The sequence below is a fragment of the Urocampus carinirostris genome, chromosome 10 (genome assembly GCF_059441175.1).
Source record: "Urocampus carinirostris isolate Australia breed hairy pipefish chromosome 10, RoL_Ucar_1.0, whole genome shotgun sequence".
Lineage (NCBI taxonomy): Eukaryota > Metazoa > Chordata > Actinopteri > Syngnathiformes > Syngnathidae > Urocampus > Urocampus carinirostris.
The window spans coordinates 29476529-29499231 of NC_142358.1; the positions used below are offsets into that span (position 1 = coordinate 29476529).

At 41.0% G+C, this 22703-nt stretch overlaps 2 protein-coding genes across 4 annotated transcripts in view; one reads left to right on the forward strand and one right to left on the reverse strand.

Moving 5' to 3' along the window:
* vtna (vitronectin a) lies at nt 1-13412 on the forward strand. The gene is made up of 8 exons (XM_088345178.1): nt 1-117; nt 4070-4189; nt 4260-4691; nt 7854-7993; nt 8060-8216; nt 8295-8447; nt 10755-11237; nt 12843-13412. Exons 1-8 carry the CDS (start codon nt 60-62, stop codon nt 12962-12964), a joined length of 1665 nt encoding a protein of 554 aa, XP_088201304.1. The 5' UTR covers nt 1-59; the 3' UTR covers nt 12965-13412.
* The window catches only part of scarf1 (scavenger receptor class F, member 1), an 18262-nt gene continuing 7838 nt past the window's right edge, over nt 12280-22703 (reverse strand). For all 3 annotated transcript variants that reach the window (XM_088345176.1, XM_088345175.1, XM_088345177.1), the window contains 5 exons: nt 19674-19780; nt 19440-19551; nt 15878-16002; nt 15642-15779; nt 12280-15561 (listed from right to left, as the gene is read on the reverse strand). In XM_088345176.1, coding sequence (XP_088201302.1) covers nt 14525-15561; nt 15642-15779; nt 15878-16002; nt 19440-19551; nt 19674-19780 — 1519 coding nt within the window. In that variant the 3' untranslated portion in view covers nt 12280-14524. The remainder of the gene's footprint in view (nt 15562-15641; nt 15780-15877; nt 16003-19439; nt 19552-19673; nt 19781-22703) is intronic.

Genomic DNA, 22703 nt, shown 5'->3' on the forward strand with positions numbered 1-22703 from the left:
TGGGAGCACTCAGTCCATCGTTTTTGCTCTCATTCTGTTTTCCCCGCAGCAAAGGAAACATGAAGCTGTGGGCCGTGGCATTTCTCTCTCTCGTCGCTTGGACTTTAGCTGCCGATGGTGAGTACAAATCACTGTTTACCATTGAAATTATAATAAACAACAGCGCGCAGGTAGTACTTAAAGCGACAGTGCATATATTTTACTCACTAGAGGGGACTGTATTGTGCCGTGCATCCATAAATCAGTACTAAAAGGCAAACGAAAGAATGCAAACTACGGTGAATCAATGTGACCAAAAAGCATAATTTTGCATCTCATTTTCTTTTGTCCAGCCTTTTTTGAAGAAAAAAAGAAGAATGAAAGCAAAGGAAAAAAAAACATAAGAGAAAGCAAGGTAAAAGAGGGGAAAATAGAAAAAAAGAGGGAAAAAAGCAAACAAAGAAAAAAGAAAAGAAGGAAAAAAAATGAGACTATAAAGAGGAAACAAGAAAAAAAAAGAAAGCAGAAAATAGAATGAAGAAATAAGTGAAAAGAAGAAAAGGGGTATAAGAAAGAAAAATAAAGGAAGACAACAGAAAAGGGGGGGAAAGACAGGTTTTGTTTTTTTGCGGCGGACAATCATGTCAACCCCCTCTAGGTGAGCCTAAGAGTAATTTTTAATAAAGACACATTTATATGATTTTTGCTCATTTTTTATATTAATATTGTTTTTTTCTTTTAAATGAATTTTTTATCACTAGGAGGCGCTAAATAATAGTCAAGTCAAGTCATGTTTATTTGGATAGCCTTTAATCACAAAAAGTCTCAAAGGGCTGCACAGACCACAGACTATTGCAAACTACAGACTAACATTACACCCTCCCCTGATCTAAAACCTACATGAGGGCAAGGAAAAACTCAAAAACCTCAACATGAGGAAAATGAAGAAACCTTGAGAAGGGACCACACATGAGGTAATCCCCCTTTCAGTGTGAAAATATATTATCAACATGGAATATAGGTCATTCATAAGCTATAGAATAGAACTGTCTCTTAAGCCTAGATTCAAACATTTCCACTGCGGTTGCAGATCGAATCTACACACTATCCCTTTAAGACTTTATTCGTGCTATCTTGGCAATTAATTGATGAAATCTGCCTCTCTTTCAACATCACATGTGATTTTGTTTTCGAGAAGAAAGTGGAAACTCACCAGAGCCAATTTAACAGTAATAATTGTATCAGTATAGTGGTAGTAAATATAATTTGACATGAAACAATGTGTGTCTGTATGTGGAGTTAAACTTACAGGATGAGCTCAAACAAATATTCACCTGTTCAAATCAAGATACAAAAAAACAATTTTGGCAAGGTAAAGGGAGGAAGAAAATGTCGTTCGAATGATATGGCAAATATTAGATGTAAGCTAATCAACATTGTTATTGTTATTATTATTAATATTATTATTATATTAATATTAGCATAATAATCATTATAATGATTATAACCGTCATTTTCCTATGGAGATGAATAAAGTATCTATCTATCTATCTATCTATCTATCTATCTATCTATCTATCTATCTATCTATCCATCTATCTCTCTATCTCTATCTCTCTATCTATCTCTATGTATCTCTCTCTATCTATCTCTATCTATCTCTTTCTATCTATCTCTATCTATGTATCTCTCTAACTCTACCTCTCTCTCTCTAACTCTACCTCTCTCTATCTATCTATCTATCTATCTATCTATCTCTCAATCTCTCTCTATCTCTCTCTATCCATTTATCTCTCTATCTCTATCTCTATCCCTCTATTTATCTCTATGTATCTCTCTCTATCTATCTATCTATCTATCTATCTATCTCTCTTTCTCTGCCTCTCTCTCTCTATCTATCTATCTATCTATCTATCTTTCTCTGCCTCTCTCTCTCTATCTATCTATCTATCTATCTATCTCTACCTCTCTCTATCTCTCTCTATCTCTACCTCTCTCTATCTCTATCTATTTCTACCCATCTCTATCTCTACCTCTCTCTATCTCTCTCTCTCTCTCTCTCTCTCTCTCTCTCTTTCTCTCTCTCTTATTATTTGTAACTAATGATATTAAGTGATTACTAGCATTTTACAGTTAATAGATGGGTAAAATTAAATTAATCTGGTAGTATAAAACAGTGATGGAAGTAATGATGATGATAATAAAAAAGGGACTGTGTATCCACAGAGCCAATGTGAAAATGCGTCAGGACCAGAACGAAGACAGGACCCACTTGCGTGCATTTTTCTTAGTTTTATTAGGAAGAAGGAAAAGGGTAGTATACACGATTCATAGATCGTTGATCGTGGGGAGCAGGTTACTCAGATGCGGAAGTGGTATTTCCGTGGCGAGCGAAGACAGTGTCGACAGCGGGGAAAAACAGATCGGTGGCCGGGACGGGGGAGCAAAAAACGTAGTCAAGTGCAGAATAGGGATCGAAGCTGGGAATCAAACAGGAATCAGGACAGGTAAGAGTCAGGGTCGGAAGGCTTACCTAGCGTAGACCGGGGTTCAAAAAGAGACAAGCAGCCAATCTGCGTCCGAGGCAGCTGGCGCCAAAGGAGCAGACCCAGGTGCCCCGCATCAGCAATCAGGACGAAATGTATATTCAAGAGGTGTTTGTTTGTAAATACACAGAAGGGCTAACTTTGGGACACAATTATTAATGAAGTCAAAGGGGTAGGATTTATTAAGCATATGCTTCTTCCTACTCCCCTTCAAACATGTACGATAACGTTGTTTGTGTTTGTTTTTTGTTTTTTGTTTTTTTCGTTTTGTTGTTTTGTTTTCTGCATTAAGATGGTTGAATTGAGTGTGTGCTTTAAAATAAACACATTTCAATGAAATATTTGTGTCAAGTCCTGTTTATTAGTATAGCCCTTAAGAGTCTCAAAGGGCTGCACAGACCACAGATTATTGCAAACCACAGACTATTATTGTCAGGAAAGACCAGAACAGAGCAGGAGACCCCAGAGCGTTCGTACAGTTCTTTATTTGGGGAAGCGTAAGGGTTAGCGGGAGACGTGATCAATCGTAGCGTGGGACGAAGGCAGGTCGAGTTGACCAGGACTGAAGAGAAGATCGTAGCGTGGGACGAAAGCAGGTCGAATCGGAGGCAGGCAGAATCAGGTAAACAAGTCAAAAATACACAGGAAAATCAGGCGAGTCAAACGGGGTAAAAAGTAATCCTCCGACAAAGAGTTCTCCGCGTAACGCTTTTAAAAAGGGAGCATTAACCAATCAGGAAGCACATTCCAGCGCGCCACATGATTACCCCAGGTGGCTCCACTTGGGTAATCATGACAATTATGACACCATCCCCTGATCTAAAACCTACATGAGGGCAAATAATACACAGATATTGTCAACATAAAATATGGGGAGGGGGGTCCTGGGGCAGACATGCTTTTGTTCTCCTTAACGACAAGTACTGGAAGAACGAGTTTGCTGCCTTCTGTTCTGCCATCTTTCTCAACTCTTCCAACAAGATGCCTTTGGTTCCTGTGAGGTAAACCAATAAAAGAAGACCATTTTTTTGGTGCAGGGGCAAATCATATTTAATTTCTGACATTCTATGAAAGAATTCCCGGTTCTTACAATAAGGAGATTATTTTAACAGCGCAAGTTCTTCATTGGTTTGTGTACCTATACATTTTTCATTTGGACTGATCAAATTAAGAATATTGATGGACTGCAAAATCCATAATTACTACGTTTTGGAGTAATTACCTTAGATATTATTGGTAGCAGCCAAGATCCCAAATCCTGTTTTTCTGTTTCATAAATCCGGGAGTGTGTGTGTCTTCATTAAGGTACTTTGAACTATCAAAAATGGTAAAAAAAAATTCACTTAGAATTGCTATGTAGGCGTTTTTAAGTGAGACTTGATAGTTTTTTTACTCTGTTTCCCTGGTATAACTATCTGAAAAACAAATGTGGTGCTCCAAAAAAGAGAGAGTTCTGAAAAGAATAAATTCGGCTTTACTATGTATTTGGTCAATGAAGTTTTGGTTAAAAAATGTATTGACCAACCAAATTTTTTTATCATCAGAGTCGTGCATGGGTCGCTGTGAGAACGGCTTCGACTCGGAGAAGAAGTGCCAGTGCGACAGCATGTGCAAGTACTACAAGAGCTGCTGTCTCGACTTCGAGGTCACTTGCGGCATGATGAGTACGAATCCCCTCTTGTGGTGAGTTAAAACCAAATATAAGTTAATTATAGATTTCCTGTCTCCTCTCAGCTCGCGGGGATACATTCGAGTTAGCGGAAGACGACGACGATGATCTTGAAAGTGCAACTCGGTCCACGCCTGAATCGCCGTTCCTCTGGCCCACTCTTCCACCCATCCCGGACTTTGTCCCTGGGGCACAAAGGCCGCAAGAGGCCACCTTTGAAATGAACAAACCTCCGCCGAGGTCTCCAAAAACCACGCGGCCACCAAAAGTGAAGCCCGTGCAGGGCGGAGAAGACCAAATTCCAACAAGGATGTCAGCAAAGCCCACAGTTAGAACGAACATGGGAAACACAGCCACTCAGACTACCTCACCTCCGACTACACCTATGACCACGCCCGGTACCACTGGGGAACCTGACCCGGATGCCGAGTCCTGTAGCGGCAGGCCCTTTGATGCCTTTATGCAGTTGAAGAACGGCTCCATCATTGCCTTCAGAGGTAAGACTTTCAGACTAAAACGGGGCGGCATTAGCTCAGGAGGTAGAGCGCTAGTCTTGGGATTAAGAGATCGCAGGTTCGATTCCCAGCTCCTCCGTGTTATATGTCGAAGTGTCTTTGGGCAAGACACTGAATCCCTAATGCCCCCAATGTCTCAAAGGCGCCTTGCATGGCCGCTATTGGTGTGTGTGTGTGTGTATGTGAATGGGTAAGTGTGAAGCACACTGTAAAGCGCTTTGGGAGGTCTTCATTGACTTGAAAAGAGCTATATAACCATTTTAAAACTCGTAGCCGAACAGTGCTGTCAAGAAACTAAAACGTTTAATTATGATGAGTTGCATTTTTCCCTGGTGAACTCAAAGTTAAAGTTAATTAGTTGATTAATACATACTAGGCGGGGTGCGTAGTTTGACGAGTCTTAAGAAGTTGAAAGGAGAATTCTGTATTAAGGATGTGTAAACAATGCCCAACTGTGTTCAAAGAGCCTTTGTATATTTTTTCATTTTACTGCGCCTGTCTGCTTTTCTCCTACTTTTACTTTCGGTGTTGAGGCCAGATGAAAATGGTGAAAGTAAGAAAACTGTCACGAACCAGGACAGGAAACAGGAATGAGAACCCAATTGCGTAGCGTTACGCACAGTTTATTGGGGAGAGGGGGAAAGCGCGCACACTCGATCCAGGGATCGATGGTCACGGAAGTGGATTGAAATCAGAACGAGGGAATGGTCAAAATCAAACAGATCCGGCCGAAAATAAAACACGATAAAAACACAGGCAAATTCACAGGACTTGGCATATCACACAGAATCTAGCAGGAGTTACGCAGACACTCTGACACCAGGCAACTCGCGAGAACGCGTTTTAGTAGTCCGGCAGCAATCTGTCAACGCGTTTCAGCTGGTGTCAGTGGGCGGGGCCAATTGGGCGCCGTGGCAACCGTGACAGAAAACAACACACACAAAAAAAAGATAAAAGAGCTATCGAATAACGATACGGTTTAAGAAAATTACGTACTTGCCCGTGCAACACAAAGAACCTGACGAAACCTGCAATAAAGATTTCAGCCAGAAGATGGCCTCAGCCAGCAGAACATTTTGAAATTATAGACACCACCTTTAAACACACTTTAAAAATAATCAAGAGAATTGATTTTTTTAACCAAACACATTTTTAAATTTAAAGATGATGATGATGATGCATTTTATTTAAAAGCGCCTTTCAGGCCACCCAAGGACACTGTACAGACAATGAAAAAATACAATTTAAAAAGTTGTAAGCGAAATAATAAATAAAAACAAGACATAAAATCATAAAAACATAGAGAATAAAGAATATAAAGAAATTATAATTGGTTTGAAATGTTTAATATTACTTAAGAAAAAGTGAAAAAAACAAATGTTAAAAATGTGTTTAAAGCATTAAAACCCAAATAACATTTAAGACTCAACTTCAAATGGACCTTGTCTTATATTGATCCCTAGACAAAAAAACTACAAGGAAGATGCAAAACTACTGGGTTTTTGGGTTTGATAAGTTTAATCTGTTTTGATTATTGGACACTTGCAAAGGAGATCTCATAGGATGCGAGTTTGTTATTTTGACGCGTATTGCGCAGTGATGTTTGCATCATTGTCACGATTGGCCAATCATGTTCCTTGATTCCCTCACTCTTTTGGGAGGATCTGCTTTTTTAATTCCTAAAAAGAAAGTTCTCAGGGGAGGGCCTTTAAAACATCTAAGACTCACTCCCCTGTTCTTGAAAATCGAAAAGCAGATGTCATTGGATCAGTTTTCAAGAAATGTGAGGCAAAAAGTTAAATTAATTTCTTTATCACATCCTTCATTCTTTGTTTTTTTTAACAGCGTTTTCCTCTCGTTTCGTGTTTCTAATCTAATTTTAACATGTATTTATTTCATGTTCTGCTGCTTTTTTATGATTTATTTAAAAACATATCATACTGTACTTTTGCGGGGTTGGGGGCGGATTAGCGCATTTACATTCAAAATGCGTTTACTTGACAATATAGAAAATTCTCCTTTCAACTTTTTAAGACTTGTCAAACTATGCACCCCACCTTTTAGGTTACGAAGCTACTCCCAGAACTAGTTAAATTCATAAGAAGTGGTATCACTGTATGAAAACAGAAAAGTCTTACTTTCTTACTTCATTCGAATGTAGCATCTCCTTTTCAGTCGACAGTAACAAAATGGCTGCCACTCGTGATGACGAAAAAGAAGCTAACTGTTTAATGGAAATGAGCAAAATAAGAAACAGCCTTTTCCCAAGAGCCATTACCACCCTGAACACTGATCTACAGCATTCAGGAGCATAATGCATATGTGCAATTGTTTAATACTACTACACTGTGAATGATGCTACCTGCACAACTCTCCAGGAACTCACACATATTTATAACACATCATTAGTATATTGCTTTTTTACATTTTTACACACATTTTTATCTTTTTATCTTTTTCATCCTTTTGCACTGACAGGAGAAGCGCTCAGTTATTGTACTTTTGTATTGTGACATTAAAGGACATTCATGTCACGGTTGCCATGGCGCCCAATTGGCCCCGCCCGTGTGGCGCCAGCTGAGGCTCATTGACGGATTGGCTTTCCGTCTATTTAAGCTTAGTGCTCTTACTCTTCGTTTGTCAGTCCGTCAACGAACCTCTGCCCCGCAAGACGTGGGTTTTGACTCGGTCCTGTTTCCTGTTGGCATTTCCTGTCTGGTATTGTTCCCGTTTATTTCTGTCATGTTTGATATCGGTTTCCAGTTTCTTTCCCGTCTACTTTTGTTTATTATTCGCTCCAGTTTGTCCTGTTTTGTTTCGATATCCTGTTTTATTATAATTCCTGTCTGTCCCGTCCTGTCCGGTATCGACCCAATCTGTTCGATATCTACTCGGACAATTGGTATCGATCTCGTCGGCCTCTAGGTTCCTATCATTTCACGCCAGACTGCTGCCTAACATGCATGACTCCCCATTTCCCGTACAATAAAAGGCTTGTGTGAGACGTCACGCGTTTGGGTCCTGATCCTGTTCTGGTTCATGACAATTCATTCATTTTTTTTAACTCAATATGAATGGGAGGGAGCTTTAATTTTTTGTGTTTGGTGTGTCTTCGATGCAAGTCATCGTGATACTTGTTTGCAGGTAAGTACTTTTTTGAGCTTGACCAGAGGACAGTACTTCCTGGCTATCCAAAACTCATAAAGGACGTGTGGGGCATCACCGGGCCCATTGACGCCGCTTTCACCAGAATCAACTGCCACGGGAAGACATACATATTTAAGGTATGCAAGCGTCCTAGGTAAAACGTTAAAATGAAGGAAACTTTATGTTGAGATCATTTCACTCAGGGTGACAAGTATTGGAGATTTGACGACGGTGTTTTGGATGAAGACTACCCTCGGACGATCAACGTGGGTTTTAATAAGATTCCGGATAACGTGGATGCTGCTTTTGCCCTACCAGCTCACAGCTACAATGGCAGAGAGCGAGTTTATTTTTTTAAAGGTGAAACCAGAATTTATGCTTTATTTCTAAGCATGTGACATCACGCATTATTTTGGTTCTTTTCGTTGTCCTCACCAGCGGATCAGTACTACATTTATGAGTTTATGCACCAGCCGTCCCACGAGGAGTGCGTTCGCGTGGCAGGGAGATCGCCATCGGCGCTGTTCGGGCGCTATACTAGCATGTACTCTGGAAATTACGAGAGCTACTTCAGTGATCTCTTCTCAGACCGTGAGTGCTGTCAGTGCTTTGCTCAAGGGCACAGTTAAAGCAGTCAGAGCTGTGATATTCTAGTTTAGAATTGCTCAAGGACTTAAAATACATTTTAATAATAATAATTTTAGCTTCTCAATTGTAAAAATTAAACAAATTCATTAAAAAAAGGAAAATCGTAATTTTTTTTTTTCAATTCATTAAATCTTTTCATTGATTAGCTTATTTTTGTCTAATCCAAATAAAAAATTTCCCAGACCAGAACCAATTTCCTGAATTTAATATTTTTCCCCAGAATCGGTTTTGGTCTATCTGTGTTTGTATGTAATACCAAATAATGTAAAGTGTTAACAGGCATAGTGTTTTTTTAACAGAAATGGGCAAGTATTGATACCAGATATAAGTATTTGTGAATGTATATTAAAAAGATTTCCTCAATGTAATATTTTGGATTAAAATCGGTATTGGTCAGGTTTTTTTATTTCTTTATGAAGTACAACGAAAACCCAGCAGTGCAATAATTTACTTGGCTGGTTTCTGTGCAGAATGCTCAGCACTTCACTTTTTTTCTGGTCACAGAGGGTTGAAAAATATTCAACTTAGGGAAAGCGCATTTTACCCATCCGTCTAACCGTAGTATTGGCGGGGCGGGACAAACACCTGAATTGGCGCTTTACACAGAGGGAGGGGTTGAATGTGTGCACAAATGCACACCATGGAATTTGAAATAATTTACATACTGAGAAATCTCATAGTTATTCTGAATAACTTCGTATTTGTATATCTATCCATATACTAAAGCCATATCCCCCTGGTGGGGGATGGCTCAAATCAAGAACACACCAAACATTTATTCCCCTTCGCTCCTCCCAACCGGATACCGAATATTAGGCCCACAGTACAACAAGGGACGAGTTGCTGTGCAATGCGCAACCCTTCATCAGCGAAGTGGCCCGACAGCATACACTGGTTTACCCCCTCTGCATCATATGCGTTGATATCAGTCATTCTTAACTATCCTTTGCCATTCATATCTATCCCTAGCACACAACCTTGCATCAATTATATTAACCCACATCCAGAACTCGTTTCACTCCATCCATCCTACCATATTGTCCCTTCCTCTAATTCTGTTTCCCACCACTTCTGCACTACATACTCTTTTAGTCAAAGAGCCTTCATCCATTCTTTCCATTTGTCCAAACCATCTCAGAACATTTTCATCAGCCCTCTCTGCAAGCTCTCTCACCACACCAGTTCTTCTTTCTTCCTCATTCCTTAACCTATCCTGTCATGCCACTCCACACATTGTCACGGACCAGGAACGGAGACGGGACCCAATTGCGTCCGTTTTACTTAGCTTTATTTAGAAGGAGGAAAGGGTATCCACCCACGATACGGTGATCGTTGGTAGCAGATCGCTGGGAACACGGAAGTGGCACTTCCGTGTCGAGCGAAGGCAATGTCGAAAGCGAGAAAAAACAGGTCGATGGCCTGGACGGAGGAGCAAAAACATAAATGGGTCCAGAATAGAGGTCGGCAACGGGAATCAGACGGAAAACAGGGCAGGATAAAGTCAGGAGTTCAAAAAAGCTTGCCTTGCGTGTAGCAAAGGTTCGCAGACGATCCGACAAATGATGACAGGAAGGTGGGGGTTTAAAGAGGCAGGGAGCCAATCAGCGCCCAGGGCTGTTGGCGCCAGGGAACGGGCACAGGTGCCTCGCATCAGTAATCATGACACACATACTACTCAAGCATCTTATTTCAAAGACATTAAACCTATCACGCTCATTTGCTCTCAAACCCCATGCCTCTGAGCCATGTTTGAAATAATAATACAAGTTTTTGAAATTTTGGCGGGTCCAATTAAACCCTCGCGGCCCACCACAATCTTCCTATAGTGTGGGAAACACAGATTTTATTTTATCACATGAAATGAAATGATCTGCATTTATATAGCGCTTTTCAAGTCAATGACTTCCCAAAGCGCTTTACATTGTGCTTCACATTTCCCAATAGCGGCCGTGATCTGTGCAGCCATGTAAGGCGCTAACCTGCTTATTGGGGGTATTGGGGGTTCAGTGTCTTACCCAAGGACACTTCAACAAGTAACACGGACAAGCCGGGATTCGAACTGGGATCCCTTAATCCTAAAACGATCGCTCTACCTCCTGAGCTACTGCCGCCCTCACAGATCACATTCATTGATCTTTTTTATCTACAGCCCAATAAAAAAACAATGCTTTATTATTTACTTTTTTTAAATCTTCAACAAAATGTCCATGACAAATTTAATTGTATTCCTCGGTCTGATTTCTTTTGTAGTTCCCCAGCATCACAGCCATTACCACTTCATTGACAGAGACTGGAAAGGCCTTAAGTCACCGGTGGACGCCGTCATGGCTGGCCGACTCTACGTCCCCCCGAGGCGTCCCCAGCCCGACCGACACTTGGACCGATACCAGCAGTACGGACAGCAGTACAATCAGCAGTACAGTCAACAATGGGGGCGCCGGAGGTGGAACCGCTCGCCTTTCTGGGACTCCATGGCTGAGAGGGGCATGAACATGGGCCAGCGCTTCGCTGAGAGGGGTATGGACATGGGTCTGAGGCTGGCTGAGAGGAGGATGGAGATGGAGGAAAGGCTAGGACGAGATTGGAGCCGAAGCTGGGATCAGGACCGGGACCAGGACTGGCGCAGGGACGGCTACCGGCAAAACAACAGAGGCAATTACGACTCCAGATACAGGAACGACGCGTTTTATGAGAGGAGGCTGCCTGTACAGAGTGTCTACTTTTTTAAAGGAGGTAAATCCCTGCACATGCTTTCATGTTCTAGCTTTATTTCAATTGCCACTATACATTTACTGTGAAACCTAAAGTATGACAAAGAAATTTTGTTTGATTAACCAAAAGAAATAACTAGGACATACCATAGACATCCTTAAGAAATTAATCAAAGAGAAAGTAATATTATACTACCATTATAGTTGGTTCTGATGTAACTCAGGGTTAGCGTGACTTTTATATAAACTCAAAAAGAAGAACCTCACTAAACTGATTGAAAAGTGATTCATAAATGATATAATCATCTCTCAAAATTACACGTGCTGTACATAAGTGCCCGACTTGCTTCCGATCCTCAACCACGCTTGGTTTGCGAGGGTTTCCCCTTCTCCAGTCCAGCGAGGACCAGATCGCTGTCTTTTCCTCTCGCCCTGACTTCCCCGATCTCTTAAAGCAGTGGTAGGGAACCTATGGCTTGGGAGCCTGATATGGCTCTTTTCATGAGTACATATGGTTCCGAAATAAAATGTAACTATTGCACATCTCTCTGTGGCGTTCCTAAGTCAAGTGATTTCATCCCGATTTTGGTCAATATAAAGCCGAAGCAACTTAATGCAGAAGTTTGATAAGAAACCATTAACTGATAAATAAAAACGCTGGCAAACGACTTTGATTGGGTGAGCAGTACAGGTGGGCGGATCCCTGCACACAGCGCAAGGCACTTCCTGCTCTCTCTCTCGCTCGGTGCAGTCTACCAGAAAGTGAATATGACAATATGCTTATCGTTTGCAGTAATTTGTGACATTTTTACAAAAAAACTTTGCATGCACATTGTTTTGAAACTGTTATTGAGGACAAATTTCATGGAAAAAAAAATCCTCAACACTCTTAACTGAAGGTGGAAGACAAATTGTAAACGGCATATTTACATTGATTTGGGACACAGGATTTGACATTATTATCATTTCATACATTTGATTAAATCATCAAATGACACACAGTGAAATAAAATGTGCTGAAGAATTAGCTTTTGTCTAGAGAGTGTGTTTTTTCAATTTTGTCTGAAAATATATGATGTGGCTCTCTCAATTTCTTCTTAAAACATTTTTTGCTTTCATGGCTCTTTGGGTCAAAAAGATTCCTGACCCCTGTCTTAGAGCATTGTGTGAAATGTTACGCATTTGGGTCCACTGCTTGTCCCGGTCACTTGGAGTTTAATAAGATTTTACCATGACGCTGGGATTTAAAAATAATTGATTTAATCTAAAACATTCAACAGTCACATCTCGTGTCAGTTGACTTATTTCTACATTTATGGCAGTCATCAAAATAGAAGCCGCCTAAACACGTGAGACACAGGCAAAACGTGGATAACTTTGTAATTAAACCTACATTTTATTGCTTTATTAGAATTTGTTATAACTTTGACATTGAGTGACTCATTTTTACAATTGCATGACAATTCAAAATGACCTTTTTGGTTACACTGTTTTTATGATAGCAGTTGTTTATGATGCAAGGGTTTATTCATTATTTTCTTGTTCGAGTCCAAGAACAGATACTTGTGTGGTATTTATGTGTCCCTCGTGCAGTCAATAAACACTTTTATCCCCCTGTGATGTGCAGATAAATACTATAGAGTGGACCTCAGCACCAAGAGAGTGGACCCGGCCATGCCTCCCTACCCCAGACCCATTGCCAAGTACTGGCTCGGCTGCAAGGACAAAGCGGGGCCTGAGAAGAAGTAACCTCAATTCTTTTTTCAGATGTTTGCTTCAAAAAAGAGCAGAGTAACACAGATGTGGGTTGCTTGTCTGCATGGGCAAATATTGAAGATAGACTAAAGTCCAAGGTGTTAGTGACCCACTATGTTTACTTCCATTACATCATAATACCCTCATGTATCATATGCAAGGTTTTTTTACATTTAACTCATTCACTGCAAGCCTAATAAAACGGAAAGTTTGACGTCTTTAGCTGTGAGTGGCACTGTTTGTTACAAGTTTGTTTTTTATACTTAGTCTTTTTGAATATTTCATACATTCATATAAACTTTATACCAGCTCCATGTGCTCATAACGTTTATTAGCAGGTAAAAAGCTATAGAACTATTAACTGAAACTGTGTGGATGCATCACAGTTTAGAATTATGTTTTTTTGTTCATCCTTGACAAATAAAGACATTACTTATCTGCACCGTTTTGTCACTGGGGGAATGTTTGAGGGACTTCAGTTTCAGACGAACAATTTCAATTTAAAATTAAGGGGTGGGGTGCCTGCCACAAAATTGAACTTGATTAATTGGATTATAACTATGGAAATTGGTTGGCCATCATATAAACAAATCATTTTATTTTAATCCCATCATCTAAAACCACCAATGTAGAAAAACAGTCATGATTACTGATGTGACTCAGCTGTGCCTGCTCATTTGGCGCCACCCGCCGCAGGTTCTGATTGGCTCCCTGTCACTATTTGAACCCAGTCCTGTCAGTCCATTGGTGTCAGTCCGTCTGCAAACCTCAGTGAATACTACGCAAGCCTTTTTCGACCCTGATTACCACCTGTCCTGTTTTGCTCCCGTTTGTCTCCGGCTAACTCTTGAAGCTCATCTTACAAAAGTAAGTTAAACTTAACTTTATTTATCTTTATAGAGCATATTACTTAATAAATGTTTATTTTTTAGTACAAAACAATACAGGTTACTTATATAAACTTTAAACATACTTATATAAACCTTAAACATACAAAATATAGCACTGAAGCAACTTACGAACAAATTCGACTTATGAACGATCGTCTGGAACGTATCTCGTTCATTATTTTGACAGGTTAAAAACAGGGCCATGAACCACAGCAGCAGTATGTCCTTGAGAATAAAACTCGGAACTTTGAGGGAGATACAGAGAGACCAAGAAGAACAATGACAAGTGGATGAGACTGGGACAGGAAGGAGTTCTTTGAATTGACATTATGTTAAGTTTTATTTAGTACAGTACGTGTTGTGATGAGGGGACCTCTGTTTTTTTTTTTTGGCGGACCACGTCCTTTTTTTCATAATTTAGAATCCACACATAGCTTTAGTGTACATTTTTACAAACCTACATTTATTTTTTTTAAAAGTCAGCGACAGAGAAGCCCAGCCCGACCCGGACGTTATGATTGACAATTAAGGCCTTACGGGGTCGAAATTCAGACTGTACTTGGGCTTGGGCTTGAGATTTTACCTCTAATATAAAGTGCTGTATATTCTGTACAAATATTGCTGTGTTGGAAAAACAAAATTTTGGAAATTTACCGTTTGTGTATTAATTATTTGAGTGTGTTATCATGACGTTTTCATAGCAAGGCTCATTGTTTACACTCACTACTTCACCATCATCAGTTCTGACCTCAATGTGAGTGGCAGCGGCCCCTGCTGCCCCCACTGTCAAGTAACTGCTCTCAGTTTGGGAATCCTGTCCCGGCCTACCTCCCTGAAAGTCGTCCGCCCCCGGCGTATTGCTTTTTAGAATGGACGACAGTGGTCTTTTGAGGGCAATGCACTCTGACGACCCTGAGTCAGCAGGACCCGTTTGCGAAGCCAGTCTTCTCCTCACCGGTTTCCTGACGGCGTGCTCAACTCCTGACGGCCCACCTTGCTCCCATAAATTCCTGCGAGCCCCGAGTTTTCTCCTGGGGGGTTTGGTAATAGCTTCGGGGTCTTTGGTTTTGACCTTTCCGGGTTCCTGTTCTCGAAATCTCTGGAGGCTTCCAAGTCGCCTCAAAACAGCCTGAACGGGGCCTTGTGGTCTAGGTTCCACCCTGGTGGTGGGCCGCCCTGTCTTCCCCACTGTCACGTACACTGTAGTGACACCGGATGGATGATCAGCAGAGGGAGGAGCTGACGTTTTGTTTTGAGCACCTATGTTCGACATGGTTCGCCTTCGTCCAGACCCGGTCCGGATCGCCTTGGTTGGTTTTTGGTCCTCTTCCTGTTCTATAACCTCACAGCTTAAATCTTGGCAACCCCTCACCGAAATATCTCCGCAATCTTCTCGTTTGTCAGCGTTCCCGACCTCTTCCTCACCCGGGACGGCAGAGCGGATCAATCCACCTCGGTTGGATTTCGGTTTAAGATTAGTCGAAGGGGCAAGGTCTTGGGCCGAGCCACGCCTCTCTTTGGGGCTGAAGCGAGTACCCTCGGCGAAAGAGACAGATGGCCGCTTGGATTTGGCAATACTAGACGTGCGGGGGATATCGAAGGGAGACGTTATGTCCTCGCAGCTGAAGCTCGAGGGGTCCAAAAGCATGTTACATTTGGAGCTCATCTCCTGGAAGTTCCCGCCATCCATTCCTGGGACATCTGTGTAGAAAAACTGCAGTTTAGAATTGAAGAAGACTAAAGTGCACTGTACAAAACTTCGACCCCAATAGATTTTGTACCTTCTCTTGGTGGGACGCAATAGAGCGCCTCCCCTTCCTCTTCATCACTTTCAAACGATGACCCTTCAGTCACCCAACCAGAGGAAGGAGGCTCGATAAAGCTATGGTTGAAGGTCAGCTCTGGGTCATGATGAGAAACTGCGTGGAACAAGACATGCAAAAATGCAACCATCAGCTTCAAAGCACACGCGCAGTCCAGATGTCTGAGAGTGGGCAAAAACATTTGTATAAAGTACCTGTGACACGAGGGAGACCTGAGGACCAATCCGAAACGCAGGGCAGCGCAGCACCGATGTTAGCTAAAACGCTATAGACATGATATTTCATGCGCACGGACAGCCTGCCATCTGTAGCAGTTGATCTTGAAACAAGGAAGGCGCAACATCAAATTCTGTGGCAGCAATATCAGAGTTTTGCTGTACTGTGATACATTTTTATACAATCACCTCTATACACGAGAATTTAGATGTACACATTTTTATTAGAACAATAATCTTGCTCGCTAAAGAAAATCCAGTTCACGAGCAGTCCCAGAAACTACCACTAGGGACCACTCGAGATTGCTCACCGCCAGCAACAACTTGGTCCAGTTAGCGCATGCGCCTCCCGGCATCAGGCACCTAAATACCTGGAGAGTACCTGTTTTCTACAGCAGGTTTGTTTTGATGGCATTTCTCTATTCACATTTTATAACATCTCCTTTTTGAGACATTAGCCAATGAGTTGCGGAAAAGAAGGAGAAAGAGGACAATTGAAACGAAGCAAGCAATATTAGAAAAACACGAATGCAGTGTTAGTGTGAGTGACCAAGCCAAGGAGTACACTCGGGAGGCAGCGAGTGCCGATCACAAAGCCACAGAAGAATTTGCGCAGCGCTTCACTGCAAACTTTGCACTATTGTAACAATGAACTAGTTTTTTTTTACTAAACACTACGCTGTAAATATTTTTTCTGCCTTTCCTTCTGATAGTCGTTTATCTTTTATTTCTCTTTAAGTTTTTTTTTTACTTGTTTACCCTGGAGTGCCATGTCCAATCTCGTTGCATACAATGTTTCACAAAGTTGATATCAATGACTATAAAAGATAGTTTAATTCAATTTAATTTGATTCAATATTACTGTTGCGAAAGAACAGTGAAGAGAAGGATGAACCAGAGAAGCTTTTGACCACAAAGATGATTAGAGAAGTACTTGCTAAGTGGGATGAAGTTGGTGTCAGGACCAGAACGGAGACAGGACCCAATTGCGTTATGTTTTATTGAAGGAAAGAGGAAGGGCTGCGCCCACGATCCGGTGTTCACTGGACGCGGGAAGCAAGTCGCTCTCGTACTCGGATTGCGATCTGAACACGGAAGTGGATCTTCCGTAGCAAGCGATGGCGGTGTCAGGGAAGGAAAAACGGGTCGGTAGCCGGGACTGGAGAGCAAGGCGTGGTCGGGGTTGGAAACAAGTCGTAAGCCAGAACGGGAGAGTAGACGTAGTCTGGGACAAAAAGAGGTTGTAAACCGGGACGGGACAGCATACGTGGGCAGGATCAAAAAAGGAAACAGACAGGAGCAAAGACGCGACAGGTGGGAGTCAGGGTCGAAAAAGGCTTGCCTAGTAGTCAGACTGACAACAGGGCACTGACAAGACTGGGTTCAAATAGTGACAGGGAGCCAATCAGAACCCGCGGCGGTAATCATGACAGTTGCTTCTTTCATTTAAAAGAAAACATCCAGAAATATGGCAACTGGCCTTAAGCCTTTCCCTAAGATTATGAAGGGGAGACGGAGACAATTCTCTTTAGATAAGTTTCTTTTGAAAAGACATGTAGAAAATTAACAGCGTTAAGAGTCCATCTAAAAGGGCAAAAGAACGTGATGAATGAAACCTGAAACAGGCAAAAAAGAATGCGTGTTCACATACTTTAGGCACAGAACGAAATGTCGATACACCTGACCCGTACAGTTAAACTGTAGCGAGCCGATGCAGTCAGTAGGTGACCAAACCCCCCAATTCCAACCCTTAATGCCGAGCGCCAAGCAGGGAGGCAATGAGTACCAATGTCGTAAGTCTTAAGATGACTCGGCCGAGGCTTGAACCAGCGACCTCCCAGTCTCGTAGCGGGCCCTACCATCTAGGCTACCTAGCTGGTTTGTTACAGCGACGCGAGTCCCTCCATGGTAAGTGCACATAATAAACTACTTTGTTTCGTTAAGATCTTCATATTTATTTTATTGCGGTAATTTTTTATCTTTAATGACTCTTTAATGTTAGTTTTATAGTTGTTGTTGCTACTATTATATCATAACTGTTATTATAACTATTATGTTTATTTTTATTGTTGTTATTATCATTGGTGCCGCAGTGACTTTTGGTAACTAGGCGCATTATGACGTTGAGGAATGGGTATTACGAAGATTAGTGTATAGAATATGTGATTATTATAATTATTGACATCTGACCTATGTAATAAGTATATCCATGAGGTTTTGTTATATTAGACACAAGAGGAAAGGATTATTTGTAAAATGTATTTAGTAGGGAAGATAAAGGGGTAGGGAAAATAAACATCTGCTTCTGACTACCCCTTTTCGAACATGTTACGTGACATTATTTTGTTGTTGACTCATTGTTTTTTTCCTGTTTTTTTTTTAATGTTCGAAATAAAGTTTTCATTCATTCATTCATAGCTATTCGGGGTTTATAATTACCGTATTTTACGAACTATAAGGCGCACCTAAAAGCCTTTATTTTTTCTTTCAAAAGCTGACCATGCGCCTTATAATACAGTGTGCCTTATATATGGATCAATATTAAGTCACAAAGTCTTCCAACTAAGGCAAGCAGCCGCCGACTAGATTTTCCCCCGAAGGCGAAGTAATCCGCGGTGTATGCTGGGATTTATATACCGGCGTTTCATTTCCTAACCAATGTGTCAATCATCATTTGAATCAGTCACTATTGGCTAAAGTTATTCGGAAGTAAAGGGGGCGGAACCTTTTTGTCATTTACAGGCTTGCATTGGCTAAAGGGGCGAAACAAAGCCTGCAATTGGCCGAAAAAGATGAATGTGAATCACACGTTGGGTTGCACTACGGCATAGAGAAAACATTTTTTACTATTCTGTATTAGTAAATATTTTACTCTTCTGGATTTACTACACTCACGGTTGTAAGAAGACAATGGTTACGTATCATTATTGAACGTGATGGCTGCAAAAGAACTTAGGTGAGCTATGCGGCTTTATATTTTCCTGGTATCTTGTTTTAGAACGATCTTGGTGTTTCTTTGATGAGTCTATTTTTAAACAAAATTCAACTCAAAGTGTTTATTGTCATATGCACAGTAAAGAACCCCGTTTCTCTGCACAAAAAACTCTTACTTTGCTGTCTACACAGTTGCCAGCAAAAAATAAAATGGAAACTAAGAAATGTTCGGCATTTCTTGAGTCCCAAGACTTTAACCTTCCGAATGATATTTGGAACGATGCATTTGAGTGATTGGTGACATCGTACAGACACTGTTTCTGTTCATGTCTGAGACACGTATTTGCTTCTTTGCAAGCTTTCGGAATGTTAAGGGGGTAATAAGTTTGACTGAACTATCTGACGTTCCCATTGTAGCGCCTTATAATCCGGTGCGCCTTATGTATGGAAAATATAGGACCAAAAACTATTTTTTGGGGGTGCGCCCTATAACCCGGTCCTCCTTATAGTGCAGAAAATACGGTAATTCATATTGGCAAAATTCGCTCGTCACACCAAAAATTGAGCTTGTATGTATGAAGAGGTGCTATTAAGAATTGATCCTGACCTGTCTTTGCCTTCTACTGGATGTCCTCCACAACACAGGCAGCAGAAGACTACAGCAAGGAGAAGCAGGAGCAAAGGCACCAACAGACCAGCTAGCAAAGCACCTCGCCCACCTGGCACGAACACAACAACACAATTCACACATCATTCTCTTTGCAAATTCCTTTAGATGGGTGGGCTGATTTAGGGAATGCCCGGATGTCTGAAAGGCAGAGTGGATGACGTAAGGACATACTGTTGGGGCAGGCCCCAGTGACCGGGTGGCAGCTGACGCCTTGACCGCACTCGCAGGCTGAGGAACAGTTGAGGCCAAACTGTGCAGCAGAGCAGCTATTGTTACAACTGAAAACGGAGAAAAATGAAAAATGATGTCATTCCATTCTAATAAAATCCGGTCTCTTGTGATTAAGCTCTGAGTCACCGCATAGTTTTATGCTTCTGACGATTTAAGGGCTGGTCATAGGACAGCATAAGGGATGCTTTCTTGTGTCTAGATTTAAAGACAACTGAATTGATTTCCAAGATTTTATGTTGTATGGGCCCATACTCGTTTATATACGGCATTTGATGTTGATATATGAATCTGATAAGTATGGGTTGGTAGACACTCAAAATAATAAAACATCAACTTTTGAACTTGCAAGTAAAACCAGAAAGGACTGTATATCAAAGCCCTCACAATGCCCAATTCCAAATCTGTTTTAAAAGGCCTCCCGTGAACACTTTCTCTTCAGTAAATCTCCTAGACTACAAAAGAAAATCCGCACAAAAGAATGTGGAAACCAAATAACAGCAACATTATTGGCAGTTAGTGACATTGATGTAAACAGTGCGTAAATATCAAAATAACAAACAACAGTGAGGTAGAATAATCACAATTAGAAACTGGTGTCCTTGTCAGGATCAGAATGGAGACAGGACCCACTTACTCACAAGTTTTATTGGAAGAAAGAGAAAGCGTTGCGCCCACGATCCGGTGATTGCTGGACGCGGGAAGCAGGTCGCTCTGATACTCAGATTGCGCTCCGAACGCAGAAGTGGGTCTTCTGTGGTGAGCGATGGCAGAGTCGGGGACGGAAAAAACGGGTCAGTAGCCGGGACAGGAGAGCAAAAACGTGGTCGGGGTCGGAAGCGAGTCGGAAGCCAGAATAGGAGAGAAGACATGGTCGGGGACAAAAAGAGGTCGAAAGCCGGGACAGGAGAGTAGACGTGGTCAGGATCAAAAACGGGTCGAAGCTGGGGAACAGTCGGAGCAAAAAACGGGACAGGTAGGAGTCAGGGTCGAAAAAGGCTTGCCTAGTGTAAATTGATGTTCGCAGACGGACTGACAAAAGGGGACAGACAGGACCGGGTACAAATACTGATCGGGAGCCAATCAGAGCCCGTGGCAGTTGGCGCCAAAGGAGCAGGCACAGCTGAGTCACATCAGTATTCATGACAGTTCTATGCTGGGTTGGTGGAGTGTTGGAGAGTGACATCATGCTCATTGCTGCGTTATTTTGTTTTGTTTCGATTGATTAGTAGGGCTCGAAAATCCTCAAAGTAAGAAGAAATTTGCTTCAAGTAAAGTCCTTGCAAATGTATCACGAAGGAGCCATCTCCGGGCAGTGGGCAGGGGGACACCCTCAACTACTGCCCAGCCCGTTGCAGGGCACACAGAGACATACAATCCACTCGCACATTTAGGACTGGCTTATTAACCTGACATGCATGTTTCTAGAATGTGGGAGGCAACCACAGTACCTGGAGGAAACCCACGCAGGCAAGGAGAGAACATGCAAACTCTGGAGAGGCCGCAGTCGCTGGAAATTAACCCTGGACCTCTGCACTACAGGGCTGCGCGCTAACCACCCAGCTGCCATGCTGCTCGATTAAAATCTGTTAAAATCCATACTGTTTTCCCATTCTAACTATCACTTTATTATGTTGTTAGTGTGTCGTAAGATGATTCACACATTATAACTTTTAAATCCGATCCAATTGTGGTTTCATTATTTTGCACTACTGATTCATAGTCAAAATATTCTGCAATGAATGGTACTGTCTTTTCCAGACTATTTGGGGCACCTGATTATAAGACACACCTTCAGAAATCCACCCTTGTGAAATATTTTTTTTATTTATATGGCGCAGAGAACTACAAAGCCCATGAAATTAAAACAGAAAATCTATCTATCTACCCTGGTTATATCCCTCAAGAGGGGTGACCGACAGCAAGACAAACACATACAAAAACTAAGAAAATAAAAAAGGGAAAAAAAGAGCAAAACACACACACAAAAATTCCACTACTACTCCAGTTCTGTCTCTCACAATTTCATTTCTCAATCTCTCCAATCTTGTAACTCCTAACAAACTCCTCAAACACTTCATCTCAAACACATTTAATTTCCTTCTCGAATCTGTGTTTAGGCTCCAAGTTTCTTCACCATACAACACCATTCAGGGTAAAGGTGATGAGTATGAATGTAGTATTCGAGAGCTATAAAACAGAAAATAAAAAAACGTATTTCATCAAACATATTTATTAGGGAATCTTGTTTTGAATTAATGAGTGAATTAATTCACGAATGGCTACCGTACTGTATGTACAAGCCTTTTGTTTTAGTAATGCATTTTCTAAATTTTTAACCATATTTCCAGCTCTAGAAAGCTGCACTAGATCTTTGTGCACACTTGTAAATCTTTGGCAAATTTGGAATTTTGGGTGCACCATGTAGTCCAGAAAATAAGATATCTTAGCTGTCATGTTGACATTGTTATAAAGTATTTGTATTTTTTGTTACATTGCTGCTTTTTTTGGTGTGACTCTTTTGACCTTTGTTATCATTTTATTTTTTATATTGTTAAAGGTTTGTATATTGTATCGTTTAATCTATTTGCACTTTGACTTCCTTTTTCAAAATATTGTGTCATTGACGGTATTATAGTCGTCAGAATTACCTTGTAATATTTGAATTTGTGTTAAATTGCTTCTTTTTTGTATGACTGTAGTCACACAAATATTTATATAAGTATTTGTATTATATATAATTCTATAAATATATAATTAATACTATTTATATACATTTGTACTGTTAAAGTTTGCATTGTTGTTATTTAATAAAAATTAAAAAACACAATTTACAGGCTGTTTTTAATAACAAATATTAATAACTCAAGGGAGGAAGGTTAAATTATTTATGATATTGCCAAGCACAAAGTATCGGATCGGTATCCAACGATACAACCAATTATTTACTTGAAGCCAATCGATACTAAAAAT

Coding starts and splice junctions, on each gene's coding strand:
- vtna (XM_088345178.1), top strand. CDS start 60: ATGAAGCTGTGGGCCGTGGCATTTCTCTCTCTCGTCGCTTGGACTTTA. Junction 4,692..7,853: donor CTCCATCATTGCCTTCAGAG/GTAAGACTTTCA, acceptor ACTTGTTTGCAG/GTAAGTACTTTTTTGAGCTT. Junction 8,217..8,294: donor GCGAGTTTATTTTTTTAAAG/GTGAAACCAGAA, acceptor TGTCCTCACCAG/CGGATCAGTACTACATTTAT.